Genomic DNA, 16,016 nt, shown 5'->3' on the forward strand with positions numbered 1-16,016 from the left:
GTACCGTTCCAGCTTCCACACACAACGCAGGGTTTGTAGCCATAAAGTTCCCCCGTACCGTTCCAGCTTCTACACACAACGCAGGGTTTGTAGCCATAAAGTTCCCCCGTACCGTTCCAGCTTCTACACACAACGCAGGGTTTGTAGCCATAAAGTTCTCCCGTACCGTTCCAGCTTCTACACACAACGCAGGGTTTGTAGCCATAAAGTTCCCCCGTACCGTTCCAGCTTCTACACACAACGCAGGGTTTGTAGCCATAAAGTTCCCCCGTACCGTTCCAGCTTCTACACACAACGCAGGGTTTGTAGCCATAAAGTTCCCCCGTACCGTTCCAGCTTCTACACACAACGCAGGGTTTGTAGCCATAAAGTTCCCCCGTACCGTTCCAGCTTCTACACACAACGCAGGGTTTGTAGCCATAAAGTTCCCCCGTACCGTTCCAGCTTCTACACACAACGCAGGGTTTGTAGCCATAAAGTTCCCCCGTACCGTTCCAGCTTCTACACACAACGCAGGGTTTGTAGCCATAAAGTTCCCCCGTACCGTTCCAGCTTCTACACACAACGCAGGGTTTGTAGCCATAAAGTTCCCCCGTACCGTTCCAGCTTCTACACACAACGCAGGGTTTGTAGCCATAAAGTTCTCCCGTACCGTTCCAGCTTCTACACACAACGCAGGGTTTGTAGCCATAAAGTTCCCCCGTACCGTTCCAGCTTCTACACACAACGCAGGGTTTGTAGCCATAAAGTTCCCCCGTACCGTTCCAGCTTCTACACACAACGCAGGGTTTGTAGCCATAAAGTTCCCCATACCGTTCCAGCTTCTACACACAACGCAGGGTTTGTAGCCATAAAGTTCCCCATACCGTTCCAGCTTCTACACACAACGCAGGGTTTGTAGCCATAAAGTTCCCCCGTACCGTTCCAGCTTCTACACACAACGCAGGGTTTGTAGCCATAAAGTTCCCCCGTACCGTTCCAGCTTCTACACACAACGCAGGGTTTGTAGCCATAAAGTTCCCCCGTACCGTTCCAGCTTCTACACACAACGCAGGGTTTGTAGCCATAAAGTTCCCCCGTACCGTTCCAGCTTCTACACACAACGCAGGGTTTCCACGATCCGTCTGTAAGAAATGTCTGCTGTAGGGTTGGTTTTTCGGGAAAAAGTTGACTTTTATTGTGGCACTGCAAAGAAAGGCAATTAAAGGCACATTCCAGAGGTTGACTGTTGTCCTGTAATGGTTTACAGAATGGAGGCCTGAATCATGATGATCCTCTGCCTAACATGCCAGCCCCTCCCCTCCTCCCTCTCTCCTTGTAGATTCGCTTATGATGATAGCATGCTTCAGTTCGGCTGGCACCTAGCCAAATGACTTTACTCACATACTCCCTTAAAAGACCTTCGCTTGAAAAATGAGAAAAAAGCGGCAATAGTTCTGTTTGTCCATTTTGAGACACCGTAGCCAGTATACACTTCCTTAAAATAGTCTGAATTAATCTAACTCAAGAAATTTGTCATAAATGTTTACGTTTTTGCTGAAGCGATCTTGGTCGCGCAATTTTACATTTAACTAAGATGTTTGGTGGAGTATTTTTCAATGAACAAATGTGCATAAAAAAAGAGTCGCCTCTTTATTGAAGAATCCCTACCGTTGGCCAATCACCGACAGAGGGGGGTAGACTTAGGCTCCGAACTTCGGCTTGCCCTTTGTGTGCCCGAACAGCCCCCCCAAAAACTTGTTGAAGTCCAAAACATCACTAAATGTCGTCACAACGTATGCACGAACTCTACCGAACTGTTTCAGCTGGGAATCATGCGGACGCCTTTAGACAGACCAGGCTTTGCTTTCGTTAGGGCTGCTTACATTGCTGCTACAGACGACTCTTTAAGTGGAGGTGGCACAGAGGGACTTTGTACTTTTTCTTGCAGGAAATAAAACCATTATGTAGGGGTAAAGTAATTGCTTTCAATTTAGAAACTGTATTCATAATTGAGGAGTGCCCTGATTTACCTAACATATCATACTAAATGGAGTGTCGCGGACTTACGTACAGAATCATACGAAATGCTCTGAGACCAGGTTGAACCACACCACTGCAGATTTCGCTTGCCATATTCAGGGCAATGCATGTTTTAGTAATAACTCTTGTAAACAGTTCTGGAAAACTCATGATGTCTTAAATATATAGCCTCTCTAAGAGTGAATCAAACAAACACAGCTTATATGTGCGGCATATCAAAGACAAACTACCCAGCGCTCTTTCCTTTCACTCTAAAGCAAATACAACAGTGGAGAGCGTGTGTAGAATGTCTGCTTAAATCTCCCATATTGCATGAATGGCTAAACTGTTGAGTTAGGGCACACAGATTCTGAACAATGCCTTGCCGACTCTGATACGCACGGCTGAGTCCATTTAGCAAAAACAGGATGGCTTCAGTAACCCTCAAAAGGTGTCCTCCAGACCAGTGCCTTGCAGAGGGGGAAGTGTCCACTGCATCAAACTGGCATAGAGACATGGTTCATACTACTCAAGAGCAGTATGTATTCAATTCCCTCAAGACGTTTTCTAAGGCAGGGAGCAAACAGCATTCCACGGTACCAACTGCCACCACTGAAACTTTGAACTTTAAGTGGACTGAAGTTTTTGGCTGGGAGGGGCGGAGGGATGCCTAGCCACAGTAAGGGATAAGATAGAGAAGGAGAGAGAGGAACCCTACCTCCATTTGTGCAGAGTGAAGCCGGGACACTGGTCTCCACACACGTTACACGGCTGTCCTCTCTCTGGCTCATCAAGGGTGTTCAGCTGGTGATGGAGAGAAGAACCTATATAGTTAATGGTCACATGATACCTGCTGTTATCGCTCATCTATTCTAGATTCATCAAACACATGCTGTCTCTCACATGACAATTCACATTGGGACAGAGCGGGTTTACAGAAGACTTCAGAAGTCTAACTATTTAGAGAAGGGAAAAAAAGTATTCAGAGTCATAATTAGTCATAATCAAACCCCAAAAACATTGAAATAATGAGACATTGCAATGACATCAAGCCTATATATGATTTGGCCCAAATTCTTTTAAAAATAGTAACTACTAAATACAGAACTCAGTATAGTCGATTGCCTCTGGGTTCATGTGTGGAACACAAATGAGGGCAAACACTTATGAAAGAAATGTTTGGTGCAGTGAACTGAAAGGTTTAACAAAGTATGCGTATTGGGTTAGATTCGTAGAATACAAACCAACTATTCTTCCATCAGCGGGATAATGTTGTTTAATGAGCCTTTGAATTGTACTGGTTGGATGCGTTCTCTCCCGATCAAATGAGAGGTGCGAAGAGGACTAGGAATTTAACGTTACTGCTTTACCGATTAAGAAACAAAGTCCACAGACTGCAAAATATCATTTCATTTATATAGACTTAAACCACAGCACAGTGTATCTGGACACCGGGATTAAACAGCTCGCCGTGGTCGCGCGCGCGTCATGCAACCGTACTGTACCACATTTCTGCAAAAACGTGGGATCCTATGGAAAAACTACAATTTGTATCACTCACCGATCTGCTGGATTCTCTCTTCTTGGAGCTGCGAGTGAACATGACAGTCTTGTTCCAGGATAGCGGGCTGAGAACTGAGACCAATAACGCAAAAGGGACACTTGGAGAGTGTCCACGCACTTTCGTAAACAAATCCCCACGGTGGCGCTCGACGTTCCTCAACCAAACAGAGCCCTCGCGGTCCTATCCCGTTACCCCGTTTCATTAATGAATGAAGGAACGCGGTTTCCGGATACGACCGACGGTGCCAGCTCCACCTTATTGCCTTTCAGCCAATAGAATCAGCTAATTCCACAGACGATGTTAATAATCTTGAAAGTAAAATATTGCAGGTAACACTTAACTTTACACTGTCCTTATTAATTGCATTTGTAAAAGTAAAGTGTTATCCATATTCACTACATTCATTACGTAGAATCAAAATATAAGTGACATAAGTGAATTGTCAGAGGGAATTTTTCTAAAATTGAAGGGCATATAGAGCAGTTGTTCTATCATGTAGGCCTAGAGTACGAAACAAACCAAACAGTAGATTAGTTGAGAAACTTTGACATTGCCTTGATCCTTCATGAGATCTTGCCATGAAAATTCTTCATCACTAGACTGTAACCAAGCCAACCCCAAGGTTACCAGGTTACCAGGAGAAACTCCCCTTTTCAAACAAGACTGAGGACACTGTACAGTGTTGTCTCTCTGAGTGCTAAATCACATGAGAACAGAAATCATTAATTCTACCCCCCATTTGTTTGATGAAGCGTCTGACTTCTGCCTCCCACTCAGGGATTTCCCATTTCAATTTCCTGTGAGGTAATGCAGACAGAGTTGGCTCTCCAACAAGTGCTTGCCATTTATCACCAGAGAAAAGCTTTGCCGCATTACCTCGACAGACAGACAGGCTCAATGCACTCAAGAGAGCTTTGAGTCCCAAGGCCTTTCCTCTCAAAGGAGAATTCTTCAAGGAGAACAGAGCCATGTTAAGAATATCCCAGGAAGAATCTCCATGCTCAGGGCTCTGTTCACTTTACTGGGCTACTATGTATATTCTTCTCTTACCCTTCAAAGGATGGTATTATTAACTAATATATTACACAACTTTTTGAGTTCCCTCTTGGCTTTTCTCTATCTTCGACATGCTCGTGTACCACTCAATGCACTAACTTTCTATGTTCTGAACTTGCTTCGCTTCCCACTTCCCACATCTGTTTTCAGGAGCTTTTGAATGTGACACAAGGTTAAATTACTTTGGCCAAGCAGTACTGATGAACGGAAGTGTAGAGAAAATGAAGATAGACACGTGTCTATGTGTGACATAACTCTCTGCTGTGTCTTGGTGAGAGCTGTGACCTTCAGACACTTCCTCACACCTGTGGGTGGACTAAACAACCACAATGTTCCATATCAGCAGCCTCTATACAGACAGAGAGAGAGGGAGGGAGGGAGGGAGGGAGAGAGAGAGGGAGGGAGAGAGAGAGAGAGAGAGAGAGAGAGAGAGAGAGAGAAAGAGACAGGGAGAGAGAGAGAGGGAGAGAGAGAGAGAGAGAGGGAGAGAGAGAGAAGAAGAAGAAAGAGATGCCCGAAAGAGATGATACATAGAGAACGCACACACACGCATGCACACACTACAACAGACACAAACATGAAGGTCCACATTGTTTGTGTGTGTACAGAAAGCTGGAGGCTAATCAAACCTAGTGTAAGTTCAAAGCTGTCTGTGTCTAATTACCCAGGGGAGTGGTCCTACAGGGTACTTTATCTGTTGCTGGTTTTAGGATCATCTTGATGTCATCTAAATACAGGACTGGAGATCATCATGGCCTAAGGAGGGTCTAATAGTAGCCACCTTTACATGATTAGAAAAGACACATGGACAAGTATTACAAGAACCCACCAGATAAGTAGGGCTGTGTTTGAAATCAAAGGAATCTCATATATTTTTCTCATACATAGACTTATTATTTCCGGTACATGCCATTACCCTCACATTTTCAGTGTTCAGAAATAAAATGCCCTTAGTGTGAAGGTCAGAGGTGTTAGGAAAGTAGAGTAGAGACCTAGGACCTATTAGGATTGAGGTCACCACTTTAATCTGTGTGGGAAGGTCTGGGAATGTGTCTGAGAACAAACCATGGCTGGGTTTCTGTTTAAGCACCTTGTGAAATCTGATGATGTATAATACATTTGATTGATTGATTGGTATTTAGTGATTTCAGCACACACAGACACACAGGTACAGATACAGACAAAGACACAGACAGACACATGGACACGCATGTGTGCTTATGTGCGGGCGGGCATGTGTGTGTATTGAGAGGCTGTGTTGTATTACTACCCATCTGATTCCAAACAACGATATTAACTGCAGATATGGAAAAATAACTACAAATATGGAATAACACCCAATTAAATTCATTTGAAATAGCGTCCAGAACAAGATGATGACCTGACATAATTCACACCACGCATATTCCACAGTGACAGATTCTCCAACCACACCCAGAATGAAATGTGCTCTGATAAATATGAGTGTGCAGTCTGCACAGCTCCACAAGGTTAGCTGAAAGAAACAGCTACACTTGCTCTAATGCATAATTCAAAGGTTTCTCTCTCTGCACTGCTAAAGGGGGGCAATGTCAAAGCTTTGCAGATGGAACACTGCATACAAAGGTGCTTTTAGTACCAAGCCCACAGAGGGGTAATCTGTCTCTGGCTGATACCACTTAGAAGGCATGGTACAGGTCTCCGGTGGATGATATTGGGTGCAGGGACGCTGAAAGAGCCCACAGGGCATGAGGCAATGGTCCAGGTGGGACACTGCGGCTATTCTTACCACCAGGAAAAACACTTGATCTGGACAGTTCCCATGAAAACGAGATATTTACACTTACTCAGCAGTCTGCTCCAGCTTGAGTATTGTCAAAAGGCGAGTGAGTAAGGGAAGAGCAGTCGTGTAGGAATTGTTGATAAGGTTAGATTGAGCTCAAGCCATAACATACAAGCACCTCAATATAACTACTTATGAAAACAGATCAAATATGTGTGATAATGATCAAATAAATAAAGTAAATAAAGTCCACTGAGCGATTCTAACTCAGAAAGCGTATAAGAAATTCATTACCGAAAGAAGTTCATCTGTTAATAAAATAAGTCCACTTACCTTTTGGAGTAGTTGTTTGCTCTTCTTCTTTTAACAGTGATAGGTGGAATTGGAGTTGTGAATAACAGCGTGTGTTTCTAGCACCTGGCCTCTGTAGACAGGTGTTTGCCGGGTTTAAAACAGAACACGTCTACGTGAGGGATCCTTGGAGATAGTAAACAGTAACTAAATCAGGTGAGTTGAAGGGAACACACAAACACACACACACACACACATCAAACAGACCACATTAGAGAAGCAACAAACTTACCACCATTTAAACCCCACTAGACAGTTCTACTGTCAGAGATGTCGATCTAAACGACAATGAGGGTGTAGTTAATACATTACACAACAGTGAACACCATGCTTTTAAAACAATCAATATAATGCTCATAATAACCACTATATGAATAGATCTGTTTTTCTGGCATCCGATTAGTGCTGAACCAATGACCATGACATATTACAGAGGACCTACATCTTACATGGGAAAACATGAGATTTAGTGGGTAATGTAATTTAACCTGAGATCTGGGGGAATGTCCATACATCTGGTCCATGTAGGCTGCTACAATATATCTGATGTTATTTCTGTGATGAGGGATTCTCTGCCAAACACCATTGGTTTTGTAAAGATAAAATGCTAACATGGTAAATTAACTGTCCTTGTATGTTAGATCCCCAACATACCAACTACATGGATACAACACAAACTGTCTGGACCCGAATACAACTGGTTTCATTTTGTTATAATTTTTCTGAAGGGCAAGACCAACCTTATTACATTGAGGGTACACAGTGCAATATCTACTGTACTTACCAATAATAATTTCCCTGTGAGCATAAAAATCTGTCATGTCATTTCTAGGAACAGCACTTTTAAAACACAAGGTATTCTGGCTTGGCACTGTCAGATCCTTCCGCTTGGTAGAATGATAGCGCTCTCCCACTTTCTCTCTCTTTGTCTCTCTCGCTCCTCACTTATGCTACTAAAGAAACATTCTTGAGTTTAACAGAGCCCCCTGGGTCTGTTGACAACTAACAGTCATTGCTAAAATAATTCCATTCGCTCCCTACAATACACCTGAGAGTTGGCACAAAAATGTAATATAGATTAAAGGACTTGTACAAACTAGCTGGAGCCTCAGCACACTACTTACTTGAATGCATATTCATGGTGCCCCACAGTCATAACATTGGCTTTGTATTCCCATGACAGGAAGTCAACAGTACAGGCTGGACTAGACCATGGTCACAGTACTGCACATTTTAGAGAAACCTACCAACCTGTAATTGCTGAGACCCTCATAGACAAACCAAACACAGGCAGTTAAACAATAATTCTAACGCAGTGGGCGTTAGAGCTAGATCCACAGAAACATATGCGCAGCATAAACCAGTTCTTTATGGTATGGTGGGGAAAGTGCAATAATTACAAAGTGACAATAACAAAAGCAATGTGAGCTTTATGGCAGAGGCATATCCTTTCATTGATTGGAGCATCATAGGCATCATAGCTTGTTACATCAAGGTCAGGTTTGTGTATGAAAACGATGTATTAGCATAAGATGTGCTCATAGGAATGGATGAGCTGTGTCAGTGACTTGATTTCCTCTGATCCTTCCCTTATCTCATCTCATACATTAATCATACATTTCATATCGTAGAATTAAACTATGTGAAATATTATGCAGACATGACATATAAATATGAACATTTGCTGGGAGAAATGGCTTGCCTGGAGCAAATAAAGTGGTATGATTTGTATTAAAGAGGTACGTTTTATTTAGGTCACAATTGCATTATAATTCATAATCATTTATGATTCAAAGGTACAATAAGTACTTGCATATTAAACAAAAGCATGTATGATTTCTTATTATAATACTTGTTAAGATCATTTAAAAGTAGAAAAAAAAGAAAAAATACATAGACTTATCAAAAGGTCAACAATGAGGGAAATGTGGAATAAGATATATATAAATTCAGCAAAAAAAGAAACGTCCCTTTTTCAGGACCCTGTCTTTCAAAGATAATTCGTAAAAATACAAATAACTTCACAGATCTTCATTGTAAAGGGTTTAAACACGGTTTCCCATGCTTGTTCAATGAACCATAAACAATTAATGAACATGCACCTGTGGAACGCTCGTTAAGACACGTGGTGTCTGTTAAGGCAGGTCCTCACCAGACACCACCGGCAACAACGTCGCCTATGGGCAAAAACCCACCGTCGCTGGACCAGACAGGACTGGCAAAAAGTGCTGTTCACTGATGAGTCGCGGTTTTGTCTCACCAGGGGTGATGGTCAATTAAGGTCACAGTTATGAAAACTTAAGACACTAAAGAGGCCTTTCTACTGACTCTGAAAAACACCAAAAGAAAGATGTCCAGGGTCCCTGCTCATCTGCGTGAACGTGCCTTAGGCATGCTGCAAGGAGGCATGAGGACTGCAGATGTGGCCAGGGCAATAAATTGCAATGTCCATATTGTGAGACGCCTAAGACAGCGCTACAGGGAGACAGGACGGACAGCTGATTGTCCTCGTAGTGGCAGACCACGTGTAACAACACCTGCACAGGATCGGTACATCCGAACATCACACCTGCGGGACAGGTACAGGATGGCAACAACAACTACCTGAGTTACACCAGGAACGCACAATCCCTCCATCAGTGCTCAGACTGTCCATAATAGGTTGAGAGAGGCTGGACTGAGGGCTTGTAGGCCTGTTGTAAGGCAGGTCCTCACCAGACACCACCGGCAACAACGTCGCCTATGGGCACAAACCCACCGTCGCTGGACCAGACAGGACTGGCAAAAAGTGCTGTTCACTGATGAGTCGCGGTTTTGTCTCACCAGGGGTGATGGTCAGATTCGCGTTTATCGTCGACGGAATGAGTGTTACACCGAGGCCTGTACTTGGAATCAATTTGGAGGTGGAGGGTCCGTCATGGTCTGGGGCGGTGCATCATCAGACTGAGCTTGTTGTCATTGCAGGCAATCTCAACGCTGTGCGTTACAGGGAAGACATCCTCCTCCCTCATGTGGTACCCTTCCTGCAGGCTCATCCTGACATGACCCTCCAGCATGACAATGCCACCAGCCATACTGCTCGTTCTGTGCGTGATTTCTTGCAAGACAGGAATGTCAGTGTTCTGCCATGGCCAGCGAAGAGCCCGGATCTCAATCCCATTGAGCACGTCTGGGACCTGTTGGATCGGAGGGTGAGGGCTAGGGCCATTCCCCCCAGAAATATCCGGGTACTTGCAGGTGCCTTGGTGGAAGAGTGGGGTAACATCTCACAGCAGGAATGGGCAAATCTGGTGCAGTCCATGAGGAGGAGATGCACTGCAGTACTTAATGCAGCTGGTGGCCACACCAGATACGGACTGTTACTTTTGATTTTGACCCCCCCTTTGTTCAGGGACACATTATTCCATTTCTGTTAGTCACATGTCTGTGGAACTTGTTCAGTTTATGTCTCAGTTGTTGAATCTTGTTATGTTCATACAAATACTTACACATGTTAAGTTTGCTGAAAATAAACGCAGTTGACAGTGAGAGGACGTTTCTTTTTTTGCTGAGTTTATAAATTGTTACATAAATATAATACATATAATAATGTTCAAATAATCCCTTTATTTTAACACCTGAGAATAAATATACAATCTGGATCATCAGATATTCACAATCAGACTAAAGTTTCAATCCCTTTTCACTGGAGGATATTATTTGGACAATAAAACATTTAACGTTAACATTCAACATTTTTTAATTGAATTAAATCTAAACTAATATGATTCCAAAAATAAATTCAGAATGGCTATTGGTTACAATGTTGTGGAATTCCCTTTTAGCTAAAGGTTGGATGGAACCATGACAAAGTAAGAGTTGCACCGGCATTAAAATGTCCTGCTGATATGCTCAAGGCATCATTTATAAAAAAGGCAAAAGTAGCAAATATGGCTTTGTCCTCTGAATCTAAGGTACCAATGTTCATCCACCCCACCAAACCCTGTCAAACAAATAAATACACAGGAGAATAACCTCACATGTGTACAGTAAGGTGAGATACTAAACTTCCTTATAACATCACAGTCACTTACATTATTCATTTTGGGATAAGTATCTTATCATGTTAAAAGAATCATACAAATTATTATAGTTTTTCTTATTATTTGTCATTCATTTTCTATAAAAAGTCTTCTAAAAAAATCTAATGAAGGGCATTGGTTGCAAAAAGTGTATAAGATAAAGAAAACACACATTCAAACAGAAAGTACCCTGATATTGTCAAAACACTTACATCATATAGAAAAATGATGGACTGACTGTTGAAAGGCAATAAGATAAAGGCTGAGAAAAAAAGCTAAGTTGTTTGAGTGGAGGTACAGTAAGCAGTTCTTAGAGGCAGCATTTGGACACCTAGACCTTTAAGGCATCAACCAATCTCTATGGAGCAGTGGTGTTGTTGTAGGCCTGAGGTAAACTCTGCTTGATTCATGTAGTTATAGCCATGGGAATACGGCCTCTCTCTCAAAACTAAGGAATAACGGCTATTCCCTGTCACAACACCTGAGAGACCCAGAACAAACAAAGCAAAAGGTGAGTCTTTCTGATGCTTTGAAGCACATCTCTCTGGATCTATTAGCCTGCAAGCCTCTCCTCCCTCTCCTCATCTAGCTGTGTCTCTGCTCTGGCCTTAAAGCCCCCAGGGGCACTCCACTGTCTATTCCCCTGACACACTCCCTCTGGGTGGGTGACACCTTGTACTTCCACTTGATAAGTATGAAACGTTAAGGTTCTGCATCACTACTTTCATGTCATTCACTTTTCTCTCTCAGCAAAAATATTCAAGTATGCCCCACCAAGGCAGGGGTTGACAGTCGCTCTCTCTCTCTCTCTCTCTCTCTCTCTCTCTCTCTCAATTTCCCTGCTTCTGAATTCTTGAACTCCTCAACTTTACAGGGATGGCTATCTCTTTAAAGCACTCATTCCCATTCCTCTCTGCATACGGCCCATCTCAGGGTTGTTCCTCTGTGGTAGTAACACCTGGCTGGGTCTGCCTCTGCAGCAGCTGCCTGTGCTAGCCTCGACAGCACCAGCACTCCCCCTGGCTGTCCCAGATCGACCTTTACAGCACGCTGCGTTACGGTTCACTACACCGTCTCTGTACCAGAGCTGTGCACGGCTGTCTCTCCCATCTGCCTTAGAAAGCAAAAGCACCTGACTAATGTACCAGCCCACTGCTCACCGCTGGCGACTGTGTAGACCAGGTAATTAGACCGGCCTAAACAGCCTTCACACTAAGACCCAGGTAGGAACATACAGTAACACGTACTACACTGGTTGATAAACACTCAGAACACTGAACAAGGTTGGATAGTGACACCACACGACATAAGAAAAACCGGGCTGAAGGATGCCGAGACCATAACACAGCTACGAGTGTAAAAGAGGAAGTACATACAAAGTGCCCACGTCCGTACACACAAACGTGAAGCAAAACAGACAGTCTCCCTTCTGCCTCAGAAGACATAGAAGAACCAGGCTGCAACACTGCCACAATATGAGAGAAACAACAATGCAAGAAACACAAGCAACGACTCTGGACTGAATATGTTAAATATTTCTAAGGCACATTTTTATGTTCTAGTTAATGCAATGTAAATAGATGTCCATGGTGTTTGTTGCAGAGAAAGAAAACACAATCCTTAAATTATCTTACAATACAAAAATAAATGTTGAGTATATAGTATAATAAATAAGTCATTTTGCATGTTATGTACAGTACTTACACCTGTTCTATTGACATATTTACACATTGGAGGGAATAGAGGTCATTTGGAGGATGGAATCCTCATTACTGTAGCACCACTGAGAGGCTGGACGTCTTGGCTTGAAGAGAGCTGTGAAGCGAGAAAGGGATGCCAAAACCACATACTTTACTATACAAACACATGTTTAGGATGAGGAGGGGAATGGTGGTACATATAATAACAAACTGAAGCTATAAAACACGATCTATTTCTAAAGGATAGTTAGTATTACACACACCTGGTTAAACACTGTAGGTTGAGGCCACTGTAATGAGCAGGTAAGAACCGGAGGACGGAGTGCATTTCCCACAGTAACCCCCACACATTCCTGTTACTCTGCTGCCATCCTGTGGACAAACGAGGAACAATATTTACTCCGCTATAAAGCAGTTGTTTTTTATTTAGCGCTCTGGTGCAAAGTATGTGGTACATTTTCACAACTCTTAGTACAAAATTCTAAACATATCATCAAAAAGGCAGTTGTTTCAAAACTTTAAGCACGTGTTGAAATAACTAAGTACAACAGACAAAATCATACAGTCACTTTTTCACCAAACGTAATCAAATCAAATCAAATGTTATTTGTCACATGCGCCGAATACAACAAGTGTAGGTAGACCTTACAGTGAAATGCTTACTTACAGTGTCAGTGTTTCATCTAGAAATACGTTTCACATTGCAATACATGTTCATATAATGTAATTGCCTTTCACAATGCAATGCTCACATTACTCTGACTGCTCTTAATTGATAATAACTTAGCCATTTGATAGACATGTAAACCAGTTTGTCTACAGATTTTGAGAACTACTCAGTTCACAGTGCTTTATTAAAATTGCAATGGCCAATACAGTACCATAATATCGTAATATATGGCATTTACGTAGAAGACGTTTTTAACCAAAGTTACAAAAGTCCACACATTTGGTATGTGACCCCAGTGGGAATCGAACACCCAACTCTGGTGTTGCTAGAGCTATGCTCTTATGAACTAAGCCACGTACAGGACCACTGCACAAGTACAATACAATACTGTAAAATACAATACACAATCACAATACCGGTGGAAGATGTATGATTGACAACCATATGAGCGTACCACCCTCCTTCAAGCCATGGGTGAGGTATGCAATGGTTTCAATCCAGACCAGTATGTCAGGCTTGGATTGGCCAAAAGGTTTTTCACCAGGTGCGTGAACAATGAGGATATGTACTGCGATTTTGATAAGAACCTATGGCCAAATGCTCAAGACAGGCTTGATGCAAACTAGTGCCTGCTAAACATTGTTTCTTTCATTTATTTCATTTGATTATATCGTGAAAGAAGTCTTCAATGATCACAACTTTGATCACACAAATTATGAAAACGTGATGTTCAGTATATTTTTATGGGTAGTGCAAGTGTATTGCCTAATCTACAGCACTGTAGCATACTACATTCAAAGGACAATTTTGAAACATGTATCTCACATTTTTTGTTATTTGATTTTAACTGGTTGCTAAAATAACTAAATTGAGACGATATTATTATGTTGTGTTCTGGTGATTAAACCAATGTATTATATAGTATTTCCCAGTAAACTTATATTTTGGATCAATGAATGCACAATGAAAGGTTTTGAATGTAAGACTGGCTGCGTTACAAGTGTTACCAGTTTGAGTTTTGTACTAACAGTTTTGAAAATTCACCACATACTTGTGAAAATAGTACCAAAGCGATAAAACTGTAAACAGGATACCACATGTTTTAGTGACAGTAACACAAATCACAATGTATCCCCTCACATATCATGCACACTCAGTTGAATGTGATTTCAGGGTCTGGTCTAACTGGCCTACCTGGTTAAATAAAGGTGAAAACAATTATGATTATTATTTTTTTTAAATGGGGCCTCTTTAATGAATAAAATAAAATAGCATTAGCATAAGCACAGACGCAGAACACTCAGCTTAGAAAGGTTTAGAAATACACAGGTAAAACATTTCCCCAGAAATCTATCCCATGGAATGAATAGGAGCGGCATTTCCTCTGAAGTTTGGCAACTCTCATTTTGAGTGCCCTCCAGCACACTTGACTTAAAACAACCAGTGTTCAGCTAACCTTGAGTGTCCAAAGCTCCACTGGCTTTGAGACAGATTCAACCTTTTTCTCCCTGCCAAAAACAGTCTTCAGCCTGATCTCCATTACAAAACCAGGAGGGCCCACTTCACTCGCCAGCTACCCAATAAGGCTCCTCTCTCACCAGTCACATAACAGCACATTTCCATACATGATTTACCTCAGTGGTTTACCCAAAAGGCTCAGACTTTTCTCTTTCCATCTACGCAGGCCAGCCCCTTTGTCTCATTCGGCCATGGTTCCAGCGGACCTGCACTCACTTGGGGCCAAAGCCAGGCCTCTGGTACTTTTCATTTTTCATTTAAATAACAGTGGCTAACTGTGAACTTCAACACCTTCTCACCAAGCAACTGTTTTGATTATGCAGAGGTTGTTGCCTCTGCTATTCACAAGTCCTCACTGTTAGAATTAGCTATGGAAAATAGTCCCGATGCTGAATCTAGTTGATGATCCCTGCACTAGTGTTACAGTCGAAAAACAGCATTAAGGCACCAGGGGAGTCTGGGATACAGAGTCCACTTGGGCTAATGCCCAGAGCAGAGGCACCTCTGAAGCCAAGAGGAAAGGAGGGAGGGAGGGAAGGATGGAGAGAGGTAGGGTGGCAGGGAGAGAAGAAAGGAGGGAAAGTGGAGAATGACGTTGTCTGAAACCAGGAATGTGAATATAAGACACTAATCTAAATCACTCCGTCCGTGAGGCTATGTGAATGTGCATCATATTGTTACCTGGGATTTGTGTATATCAGCAACTGCGTAGTTTCCTTGGGAGATCCACTTGGTTTCCTCAGCTAGCTGGAAGCCTGTCCCTGAGAGGTTGATGCTGAATCGACCCTGAGGAAACATAGAAGTAGGGAGGAGGGAGGGAAGAAGAGAAAGAGAAAATGAGAGAGAGAGCGAGAGAGAGAGGGGGAGATATCAGCACCCCCACCACACCAACCACAGAAAGCAGTAGAGGGCAGTTCACTAACATGCAGCAGCTTTATTTAGGTTTCATCAAAGCCCAGCTGATATAAGCCAGACAAAACCCAGTGACAAATACCAGACGTTTTACGGTACCAACAGCTATAAACAGAGGGGGGTAGATCATTCAGCCAGAGGTAAGCGTCTACAGTTGAGTGTCTCTTGAAACTCTCGTATGGAAGCATAAATATTTGTCAAGTTTACAGAGCATGGTGTAGTGCAGCGTTTCCCAAACTCAATCCTCTGGACCGCAAGGGGTGCACATTTAGTTTTTTGCCCTAACACTACACAAGTTATTCAAATGATCAAATAATGGGGATTAGTTGGTTATTTGAATCAGCTGTGTAGTGCTAGGGCAAAAACCACAACGGTCCCCCAGGGGGGGCCCAAGGACCGAGTTTGGGAAACCCTGGTGTAG

The 16,016-nt window shown here is 42.7% G+C and overlaps 2 protein-coding genes across 3 annotated transcripts in view; both read right to left on the reverse strand.

Annotated features, from left to right (window-relative positions):
- Window positions 1-3,719, reverse strand: part of LOC115150767 (prickle-like protein 2) — a 111,499-nt gene extending 107,780 nt beyond the window's left edge. The window contains exons 1-2 of the mRNA XM_029694427.1: window positions 3,563-3,719; window positions 2,720-2,805 (exon numbers count right to left, since the gene is read on the reverse strand). Coding sequence (XP_029550287.1) covers window positions 2,720-2,805; window positions 3,563-3,604 — 128 coding nt within the window. The 5' untranslated portion in view covers window positions 3,605-3,719. The remainder of the gene's footprint in view (window positions 1-2,719; window positions 2,806-3,562) is intronic.
- A 6,601-nt stretch (window positions 3,720-10,320) lies between these two features.
- The window catches only part of LOC115150769 (A disintegrin and metalloproteinase with thrombospondin motifs 9), a 72,179-nt gene continuing 66,483 nt past the window's right edge, over window positions 10,321-16,016 (reverse strand). For both annotated transcript variants that reach the window (XM_029694431.1, XM_029694430.1), the window contains 3 exons: window positions 15,365-15,469; window positions 12,759-12,867; window positions 10,321-12,610 (listed from right to left, as the gene is read on the reverse strand). In XM_029694431.1, the coding sequence (XP_029550291.1) occupies window positions 12,763-12,867; window positions 15,365-15,469 (210 nt within the window). In that variant the 3' untranslated portion in view covers window positions 10,321-12,610; window positions 12,759-12,762. The remainder of the gene's footprint in view (window positions 12,611-12,758; window positions 12,868-15,364; window positions 15,470-16,016) is intronic.

Source organism: Salmo trutta, chromosome 16 (assembly GCF_901001165.1).
Source record: "Salmo trutta chromosome 16, fSalTru1.1, whole genome shotgun sequence".
Lineage (NCBI taxonomy): Eukaryota > Metazoa > Chordata > Actinopteri > Salmoniformes > Salmonidae > Salmo > Salmo trutta.